This window comes from Clupea harengus, chromosome 20 (assembly GCF_900700415.2).
Source record: "Clupea harengus chromosome 20, Ch_v2.0.2, whole genome shotgun sequence".
Classification (NCBI taxonomy): domain Eukaryota; kingdom Metazoa; phylum Chordata; class Actinopteri; order Clupeiformes; family Clupeidae; genus Clupea; species Clupea harengus.
The window spans coordinates 15,170,786-15,181,538 of NC_045171.1; the positions used below are offsets into that span (position 1 = coordinate 15,170,786).

The 10,753-nt window shown below is 46.3% G+C and overlaps 1 protein-coding gene across 4 annotated transcripts in view; it reads left to right on the forward strand.

Moving 5' to 3' along the window:
• mtmr10 (myotubularin related protein 10) overlaps positions 1 to 10,392 on the forward strand; it is a 43,178-nt gene extending 32,786 nt beyond the window's left edge. For 3 of the 4 annotated variants that reach the window (XM_031586952.2, XM_031586954.2, XM_031586953.2), the window contains 9 exons: positions 877 to 964; positions 1,306 to 1,394; positions 2,322 to 2,452; positions 3,864 to 3,933; positions 4,808 to 4,878; positions 5,238 to 5,419; positions 6,681 to 6,851; positions 7,250 to 7,432; positions 7,842 to 10,392. In XM_031586952.2, coding sequence (XP_031442812.1) covers positions 877 to 964; positions 1,306 to 1,394; positions 2,322 to 2,452; positions 3,864 to 3,933; positions 4,808 to 4,878; positions 5,238 to 5,419; positions 6,681 to 6,851; positions 7,250 to 7,432; positions 7,842 to 8,570 — 1,714 coding nt within the window. In that variant the 3' untranslated portion in view covers positions 8,571 to 10,392. The remainder of the gene's footprint in view (positions 1 to 876; positions 965 to 1,305; positions 1,395 to 2,321; positions 2,453 to 3,863; positions 3,934 to 4,807; positions 4,879 to 5,237; positions 5,420 to 6,680; positions 6,852 to 7,249; positions 7,433 to 7,841) is intronic. The other variant, XM_031586956.2, reaches the window with a different exon arrangement.
• The last annotated feature ends 361 nt before the right edge of the window (positions 10,393 to 10,753 follow it).

The window sequence follows — 10,753 nt, forward strand, 5'->3', positions numbered from 1 at the left end:
TGTGTGTGTCTGTGTGTAATGTGTGTGCGTGTGTGTGTGTGTGTGTGTGTGTTTATGTGGAAGTATGTTTGTATTGGTATATCTGTTCATGTCCCAGCAGATTTTGCACATATTTGTTACTTTAGCTGTTAGTTGGTATTAGTGCCTGTATGTGAGTTAATTGCCATTTGTTGCAAATCCGATCATCAAAGTTAGTTGTGTGTGTTGGTGTGGGTAGGCACATAGTATGTGTTGGTGTATTTGAGAAAGATAGGCGTGTGTGTTTGTGTGTGTTAAGCTCCATCTCTGGTCTCCCCTCAGCTTTGCATAACGATTAGCCCAGCTCATTAAACAGTGTGTAATCTGACTGTGCTCATAGCTGGAGTTCAGGCTTATGTAATTCATTTGTGTAACTCTGTATTAAAAGATTAGGCCTGGGCATGTGTTCATGCCTCAGCACCACGGCCCTGCCTCATGAGGAGATGCCCAGTAATCAATCACTCTTTCTCTGGCGTCGCCATCTTCTGAGCGCTCGACCCGGGATCAATTCCCAACCACTGCAGGGTGTCTGTGTACATTGCTTTGGTTAAAAGCATCAACTAAATACTACAACTTGACCTTTTAACCTGGATTAGAATGGTAGACTGTACCTTTAAAGTGAAAAGACTCCAGCAGACCCTGGGATTGTGGATGCGTTTGCCAGTGAAATCATCTGGTTTGACAGATGTGATGTGCATAGGAGACCTCCTTTCAGAAGGCAGGAGAGCAGTCTTGGCTTTGAGAGGATGTTTCCTCCACTGAGGTACATGTCCTGTCAGGGGAAACGAATAGCTCAGCTGTGATGATACTGAAGTGTGTGTGTGTGTGTGTGTGTGTGTGTGATCTTTCCCCTTGTAGCCTGCCAGAGTACTTTGTGGTTCCAGCCTCGCTAGCGGATCAAGATCTGAAACAGTATGCATGTTCCTTTACGGGCCAACGCATACCGGTTAGTCTCCCTCCCATCTTACATGTGCACAACCATACACACCGTATTTGTAACACACACACACACACACACACACACACACACAGTGTTTTTCTTTCTGTCTTGCATATTATAAAAACACTAGGATAGTGTGTGTGAAGGTTCTCCCCTGTGGCTGGGAGATGGCAGTGTGGTTTGAGGGGGTGGGTGAGGATGTATGGGCTCTAAAAAAAGATGTATCTTGTTTTTAAGAATGGGGAGTTTCTTCCATCATATGCTGAGACTTTGTCTTATATGTGTGTGTGTGTGTGTGTGTGTGTGTGTGTGTGTGTGTGTGTGTGTGTGTGTGTTTCACTCTTCAGCTGTGGTGCTGGAATCACCCCAACGGAAGTGCCTTGGTTCGAATGTCCAGTATCAGTGACCCACAACAGCAGAGGAAACTGGACCAGAGGTTGGTGTGTGTGTGTGTGTGTGTGTGTGTGTGTGTGTGTGTGTGTGTGTGTGTTGTGTGTGTGTGTGTGTGTGTGTGTGTGTGTGTGTGTGTGTGTGACAGAAGACAGAAAAGGAGGAGTACCTAGAGGAAGAAAAAGCTCATTGCTCAAAGAAGGAGAGGAAGTGGAACTGGGCAGCAAAGATTTAAAAGATGAAAACAGGAAGATGGCTTTATGTACATCAAAGCATACACACACACACACACAAACACACACATAAAGAAACTTATACAGTGTACATCTGCAGGCCTCCCCATGTAGCATGTCATATTGGATGCAGATTTCCTTTTCTTGGCAGGAGGGCAGAAGTGCATGAGAACCTGCTGATCAAGTTTCAGGCTTCTGTCACTGCGGCATTTGTGTTCAGCATATCACTGTCACACTCTAATATATGTGTGTGTCTCTCTTTGTCTCTCCCGCACACACACACACACACACACACACACACACACACACACACACACACACACACACACACACACACACTTAGACACACACACATACTGTATGTACACATGCACACACTCACTCACTCACTGCCAGAGGCTATCACCAAAATATCAGTTGTTCTGATCTAGAGGGCATTAGAGCTGTGAAGGCTTTCCTTTGATCTCCGCAGGCTGCTCCGGCCGGGAACACAGAAGTGTGTGTGTGTGTGTGTGTGTGTGTGTGTGTGACATTGACACATGACACAGTGTTTATGTGTCCTTCCCATGACCATATAGCATCCAAATGAATTTAGTTTACTAGTTCCCTAATCAAAGCCGTAAAACATTATTGTTCTATAGTGTTGCCTTAACTACCCAGAAGGGCAGACATGTGAGGATAGTTTTATGTTACTGTAAATTCAGGGTCAAAGGTTGAAGTTTCTCGTGTGCTCCCCTTAGAATCTGCAGTGCCATCACTAAGAGTCACCCCCAGCGCTGTGATGTGTTCAAGTCCGATCTGGACAAGCAGCTGCCCAACATCCAGGAAGTACAGGCCGCTCTCGTGAAGCTCAGGCAGATCTGTGTCATTGGTGAGTCTGGAGTAGTCCTTACATGTTGGTTTGATTGGGTATGTTTACATATTTATTTATTTATTTATCTTTGTTTATATATTATATAAGCAGTATATATTACAAATATATGTTTATATAATTTAAGTTTATATACTATATAGACAATATATATTACACATAAATGTGTTCATATTTATGTATTTTTGTTTATACATTATATAAACAATATATATTACATGTAATATGTATATATATTTATATCTATTTTGTATTTGTAGTAGGTCTTTGAGTCAAGTGGTGTATTGAGTTTCAGTTTTGGTGTGTGTATAGTGCTTTGTTATGTAGAATGTGTGTGTGTGTGTGTGGTGGTAGTGGAGTTCAGTTTGGCCCTTCTTTGTTTGTTTGTTTGTTTATGTTTAGGCGTACATATTCATATCTTTTACTCAATTTAATATTTTGTAGCAATTTTTTATTTTTTTTAGTTTGGGCGAGTAAATATTGCATTAATATGTGAGGTGTGTGTGTAGAAGTGTTGTATGATGTTGTTCGGTTAGGATGCAGAAAGAGAAGAGAGATAAACAAAAACAGGCACCTAGTTGTGATAAAGGAGACCCCTCATACTGTACAGTAGGTCAGGGGTTTTCAACCGGGGGTTCACGGCCCCCTGGTGGTCCGCGACGGCATTGCAGGGGGTCCGCGACATGAGCCTAAGTTGATCAGTTCACCATTGTTTTTTTTATTAATTTTTTATTCGCTTTGATATTTCAACACATTTACACGTTACTCTTGAATTTCGTGAAAAATATCTAAAATAATATAAAGGAGTTTCACGCTGACAGAATGTAGCCTTGCACCTATCCAGTCTATGGTAGCCTGTGCTTTGCTAATGTTAATGCATTGCATCCCTAACGTCACGCCATACGCATATTATTCATAACGTACAGTCTGGCGCGCGAAGTTGACAAGCATCTGCAGTTAAGCATAGCCTACGTGTACTTTTGAAGTTTAGTCGAAAAAGTAATACTTTTGGTGAACGACTGAAGTTATCTACTGTCCTTAGCTAACATTTTGTTCTAACGTCGAGTTAGCTGGTCAGAAGCACCAATAGATCGTTTTTTAGTGAGGAGAGTGACAGAGGGACAGGCTGCCACGACAGAGGGACAAGGACAGGCTTCCAACAAAGCTACACCTTCACACGATACAGGGAAACAGTCGAAAAAGAAAATACAATGAGGAATACATCAAATACGGATTTACAGTGACGACAGACAGGAGCTGATCGATGATGAGGAAGGCTGTGTGGATTAGGTCTGTGTTTATGTTGGGCCTTACAGAGAGTGTGTATTTTATTTTCTGTGTGTGTGTGTGTGTGTGTGTGTGTGTGTGTGTGTGTGTGTGTGTGTGTGTGTGTGTGTGTGCGCACGCACAGAGCCTTTTGAGGAATCAGAGGAGAAATGGCTGTCGTCCTTGGAGAGCTCGCGATGGATGGACTATGTCAGGTATGCACAAATATTTACACACACACACTCTCACACACACATACACACACACACACACAGACACAGGTGCTCACCATCATAATCTTTCTTGTAGCAGTTACTGCAGTTTCTGCTTAGCACATGACTATCAGTGCAGCCTGTAAATGTAGGCGCTCACGATAAGGTGTTTTGGTTCCAGTATCTAATGGCCATGAACCAAAATTGACATTGAAAAACCGTAGATTATCTTGTAGCCAAATAACTCTGTTGTGGCAGCTAGGTTTTCCTTGTTAAGGAGAACTAGATGGTAAGTTCAACTGCCACCAAAACCAGCAGGGAGAAGTGAAAGATAAGAACATCTCTTTGTCTGAGCAAAGCATTCGGTGTCCGTGTCAGATATCAACAGATGTATCCTTGATGATATGATATTGTTCCATATAATGGCTTTAGTTCTCAGGGGCAGCCATTTTGTTTCATCTGTTGAACCATTCAGGTGACAGCTGAGACTCCATTACCATAAACTAACGTGGTTAGATGTTGGCTTTAATGGCCATTGGTATTACTTATCACTGAATAAACAGCAAATAAGTCATATTGCTAAAACAATACGTTTGTCTGTTGTTTGCTGTGTAAACATTATTGCTGAACTTTGTGGGTAGTTTGTGCCCGTTTACATGGCATCGTGAGATGAGTAGGAAGTTTTGCTTGTTTTTTGTCATTTGGATGATGACTTTGCATCTCTGTGTTGAAATATGGGTGTTGTGTTGTTTTTCTTTCAGTGCTTGTGCTGAATTATGGTGTGGGGAAGAAGGTTTTCAGTGTGTGTGTCTGCGTGCGATGTGGTAGTTTGGATGGTTTAGTGGAGAGTTTGATGTGTGTTTCTTGTTCCCTACAGAGCTTTTTTGAGGCACGCCGTGGAGGTTGTGTACACCCTGGAAGGAAAACACACTTCTGTCATTCTGCTAGGTAAGCACCCATTGTGGGCAGGTTGTTTGTTCTGGAAGCTTATTTGTCTCTCCATTCATCTCTCTCTTTCTCTTTCCCCCTCTTTCTGTTTCTCCTGGTTTCTCCTTAATCATCTTTGCTTCATATGTATGATTTATCAGGTTATTCCTTTGTATGTGTGTATGTACTGAGCAGAGGGACCATGTGATGGCTAAGTTAGTACAGTTTCTTCCAGGATTTAGTGTGTGTTTCTGCTTCTCTGTGTGTCTGTGCTTCTGTGTGTGTTTGTGTGTGCGTGCGCATGCATGTGTTTTCATATTCGTGTGTGTGTGTGTGTGTGTGTGTGTGTGTGTGTGTGTGTGTGTGTGTGTCCTGAGCAGAAGAGGAGGACCGTGATCTGAGCTGTGTGGTGGCCGGTCTGGTGCAGCTGATGTTAGACCCTCACTGCCGCAGCCTGCTGGGCTTCCAGGCCCTCGTGCAGAAGGAGTGGGTGATGGCCGGACACCGCTTCCTCGACCGCTGCAACCACCTCAAGAGGAACGAAGAAAGAAGGAAAGAAGAGGTGAGGAGAGAGAGATAGAGACGTGGGATTGGGGTGTGTGATAGAGGGGGAGAGGGGAGAGAGGGAGTAGAATGTTATGGGTAAAGTGTGTGTTTGTTTTGGGGGGGTTGAAAGATAAAAATGAATGAAAGAAAGAAAGTAGTGGGTAATGGTAGGGGACCGCTACAACCACCAAAGGAGGGGGAGACAGAGAGACATGGGATCTGTGTGTGTGTGTGTGTGTGTGTGTGTGTGTGTGTGTGTGTGTGTGTGAGAGAAGAAGATGGAGAGAGAAGAGGTAATGAGGGAGAGAGGGAGGGGGGAGAAGGAGAGTGGGAGGATGTTAGGGGTCAAAGAGAAGCAGATGGGGGGAGTGTTTGTGGCTGGAAATAAAGGCATGAGTGATTGCGGTTCACCACTTCCTGGACCAATCGAGCTGCCTAATGAAGAATGACAAGGAGAGATATAGAGAGAGAGAGAGAAGGAGAGGGAGATTGAGGTAGAGAAAGAAAGAAAGAGAGATATGAGGATGAAAGTTAAAAAAAAGAAAGAAAAGGGACACTGGGATTGCTAAAACCACCCTTAAGAAAAGAGAGAGAGGGAATGAGGAGAACATGAGCGGTGGAAGGGAAGGAGATGAGTGTGTACATGGGGGTTGGAGGAGGGAAACTAAGAAGAGAGGGGGGTGATGGTGGAACACCACTTCCTGAACCGCTACAACCACCTCTGGGGACGAGTTTAATGGAAGGAGAGAGGGACAGTAAGTGAAGGATGGAAATGAAAACAAGAGTGGGTGATGGTGGGACACCACTTCCTGGATGGCTGTAACCCCGACCGAAAGAAGGAGGGGGGGAAGGGGGGGTAAGGGGAGGAAGTGAAAGGAGGAGGATAGACGGGCAGAGAGAGATGGTGGTGATGGTGGATAGTGGGGATGGGAGAATAAAGCCATGGTGAAACTACAAGGTTGAGGATGAGAGAAGATTTGAATGGCAGACAGGACCTGTCACCATGTCATCGTCTTAAAGATCAGAGCTGGATATGGCAGGATCAGGATGGAGATCAGGATGAGGATGTACATAAGAAGCAAAATCCAAAATGACCCACAGTTTCCTGGAGATGTCACTTATCCTAGACATTCAACTCTCTTCTGTCTTTCTTCTCCTTCCTTCAACTCCTCTCTCTCTCTTGCTCCTTCCTCCTCCTCCCCCTCTCTCTCTCTTGCTCCTTCCTCCTCCTCTCTCTCTTCCTCCTTTCTCTCTCTCTCCATCCTTCCTGTCGCCAGTCTCCTCTGTTCCTGTTGTTCCTGGACTGTGTGTGGCAGCTGCTGAATCAGTACCCATCTGCATTTGAGTTCACCGAGACGTACCTGACAGTGCTCAGTGACAGCATGTGGATCCCCATCTTCAGCACCTTCCTCTTCAACTGCCCCAAACAGAGGGCAGAGCACAGCAGGGTGAGTATATGCACACACACACACACACACACACACACACACACACACAGTTATACACAAGCGAGCACATCATTTACAGAAATGCATGAAACAGCCAGGGTTCTAAATATTTACACTAGAACACTCACACATTCTACTCTCGAACTCTACTCAAACATGCACTCGTGCAGAACTCCAACACTCCTCAGCAAAAGCATTAAGTCAGCATACTTGACCAAATTTGACGCAAGACTGACTGCTCACATCTTTGCTAGTGGTGATCAGTATCAACCATCCCCTGCCAGCTTCTCCATATTTCTTGTTTTTATTTGAACGGCCATGTTGTCCAAAGTGCATCTAATGTAATTAGCAGCCTTATACAGTGTGAGTAGTGGTTAATTGCCCCCTGTCCTCTTCAGGACTTTGCCCGCAGTAGGAGCATCCGTCTTGGGCAGGACCAGGCCCTGCGCTTCCCTGCTGTGTGGGACTGGTCGCAGCAGTTCAGCCCCAAGGACCAGACCCTCTTCAACAACCCACTCTACGTGGGCAAGGGCGCCACCTGCGTGCAGAATGGGGCGGTGAAGACCTTCAAACGCACCAAGGTGATCATTGGCGCTGTTTACTCAGGTGATGTGTGTGGAGGTGTCAGGGCATACAGGCTGTCATTACGTTGAATCCTTTTCAAACAGGGCAGCGCTTCGAGCTCTTGTAGTTCCGGTTCCTTGTGTTCCAGGACAAGAATGCCATGGTTACAAGCTAGGAGCCTGAACTAATGTTTCAGGATCTGCTGCATATTCTAGAATTAGGAGATGAGATGAGAATAAAATTTTTGAATTAGAACTCTAAAATTTGAATGGTACAATGAATACATGAAATGGAGCTTTGTAGTTCATAGCTAATAATGACAATGGAGTAGTTTCGTGTTAAGGGTTAGTGTTAGGGTTGTGTAGAGAAGTGAGTGCTTAATTTTGAGCTCATGAATGGTTCTCTCTTGTTCCGTTGGTTCTACAGCAGAAGAGCTACAGTTCCACACTACGTGGTCTCCCCCCAGCTCTGCGGAATGGGCAGCTGTCGGATCTGGACACCCTCCCACGGCGGAACTCTCTGGTTCTGCGTCTGCGTCCCGAGCTCGGCCAGGCTCGCGAGCCGTGCGAGACGCCATGCGAGCGTTTCGTGCGGGAGCGCTTCTCCCGCCCTGCCGACCCCCAGGGCATGCTTCTGCCCCAGCTGCTGCCCTCGCACCTGTCCCTGTGGCGCCTCTACTTCCTGCGCTGGGTGCCCGAGGCCCGCATCCCCCACGGAGGCCCCGCCACCGCCTTCCACAAGCTCTCGCTGCTTGTCGACGAGATCCACACCCTCCAGAGCCGCCTCCGCCACTACAACACCTCCAACTCCACCCCAACCCCCACCGGACCCCCTCCCCCAGCTCCTTCTCTGGCCCTCAGCCCCCCTCCAAACCCCCCTCAGCGGCCCCACTCCCTGTCCCGGCCCCAGCCTGAGCAGCAGCAGCAGCAGCAGCAGCAGCAGCAGCAGCAGCACCATGGCCGGATGTACTTCCGCACGTCTTCCTCGGCCCCGGCAGGCACCCCCTCCACGCCCGACTACCTGAGCTCCTCGTTCCCCTTCTCGCCTGAGGGGAACCTGTGCCGCCGCGGCCTGCTGGGAACGCCCCTCAGCAAGCTGCTGAGTGGAGCTCGCATCTGGCTGTCAACCGAGACGCTGGCCAATGAGGCGCTCTGAATGGGGTGGGCGCCCCACCTGATCCACCACCGCACAGGACCAGGAAGAGAAGAAAAAGGCAGTGGTCATAGGAAGAGGAAGTCAGTGAAGCAGGAAGTGAGGAGGAAGCAATGATTTGGTACCTCATGGCAAGAGGACTTTGTGTGTGTGTGTTTGGGCGTGTGTGGGTGGGCGGGCGTGTGTGTGTGGACGTGTGGGTAGGAGGGCGGTCGTGTTTTTGCACAAAATGATTGGAAATGGACATCGCTTGCACAACTCCCCTCTTTTTCCTCTAAGCTCTTTGAGTTGACATGCAGTGACTCTGTGGAATGTTTCTCACTGTATTTTTGTCTTGGGTTATTAATATGACATGCAGAGCCTCTAGTGTGGGGGAGAGACGGGTTAAAGGCTGTGTGATTAAGGACTCTAACCTGTGGAACAGCACCTCTCTCCTCCTCAGCAGAGTTAGTGTCATCTAACCCTTTGACCTCTCCAGACCTGCCGGCTGGGTCTCATCACTGCTATTATTCACCAAACTAACCAACCAAAATGATGAACTTTGTGTGAGTGTGTGTGTGTCCTTCTCTCTGCCTGTGGGTTTGTGTGTGTGTCTGTAAGTTAGTAAGGACCGGAGTGTGGATAGCTATAGGTACAGGTTGTAGGAAGACAGGAAGCAGCATACTCTGGCTGTGGTAAAATATAGGACCCCAATTGGGCTGGCTGGATCCTGCCCGATGATAAATCCACTTAGGCGAGGACTGCTGAGCAAATCAGCTGGTTGATTTGTCATCACTATTTCTTTCTATGTGTGTTTCCCTGCAGGATAGTAGAGAGAGAGAGAGAGAGTGTGTGTGTGTATGCTCAGCACTGCAGAGCACCATGTGTGTCCTTCTGTGTGTGCTAACTCAGAACCTCATGGACATAACGCTTAACTCTTTAACCCCCATGCCCCTCTCCTGGGTGACGTGACCTGATGCCTCTCTAGCGTGGCAGTGTCGGTGGTGGGATGCGGATGCGGTGCCCTCCTCATGGGCAGCGGTTAGCTTAATGATGTACAGTTTGGTTTGCTTGAATTTCTAGATTTTTCTATTTTTTTTTAATATGGTACTTATTTTCATCCCTTATGACTATGGAGTAATGAACATTATTTATGTTTATTTAGTTTGTTTTTATTTTAGTGCTATATAGTGTACCACTAAACGAAAATCAAAATGGTGGAGTGTGTTGTGTTACTTCGCTGTCCTGGCATGGCACTTCTGCTCACCATTGGACTTCATTTGATGTTTCTAAATTTGATTTTATAAAGTATACTATATAAAGTATATACAGCACTGATATTTATGTGATGTACAAAGAATTCAGCAGCTGCAAAAAGCAAATTAATCCAACCTAAAGAAAAGAACAGAGACTGTGGATCTCTTTTGTGCCTTTTTACCCCTGCTTAATGGTCGATGCAGACCAGGGTGTCAGTGTGCCCTCTATTCCTCTCTTCATCCCTTTCTCCTCCTCATCCTATCCCCTCGTCTCTCTGTCAGGAAGAAGGAAGTAGAGACTGGAGCTGACTTCAAAGCTGTGACCTTAGACAGGGGCTGCTGGGACTTGTAGGCTCATAGGCATTTTTGGTGTGAGATTGTGGGTAATGAGTTTTGGAAGTGAGCTAAAGGAGTGGCTCCCAGGTGATGATGGCCATTGGGCAGATGGCAGGAAGTGAGTGTGCTGGATGGACAGTTACCATGGCAACTATTGGGCACTATGGTAACAGGGTGGGGGGTCTTCATGTAAAGCCAGTGACTGTCATAATAAAGGTTTTAGTGCTAATAAAAACAAAAAGACTTAACACAAATGGGTTTGCAGTTGTTTTTGTTCTTAATAAATATGCAGAGGCTTTTAAAGTCACGCTCTAATGTGACAAATCACATGAAGGGCTTGCTCTAGAAGTTTCTATTGGGCCAAACCTCACAACAGGTACTCTCTCACACACAGGTGCATTTCTGTGCACATCTCGAGACCAGGGGGGTATTCCACGTACGTGGTTTAGTGAGCAAACCTGGATAGGTTAACTCAAAGTGGTAAACCTCCTAATAAAATAACCCCCCATTGGTTCATTCTCCTAGCAAAACAACATCAGAGGGCTCTTCTATTAGGAGGTTTACCACTTTGAGTTAACCTATCCAGGTTTGCTCACTAAACCACGTACGTGGAAT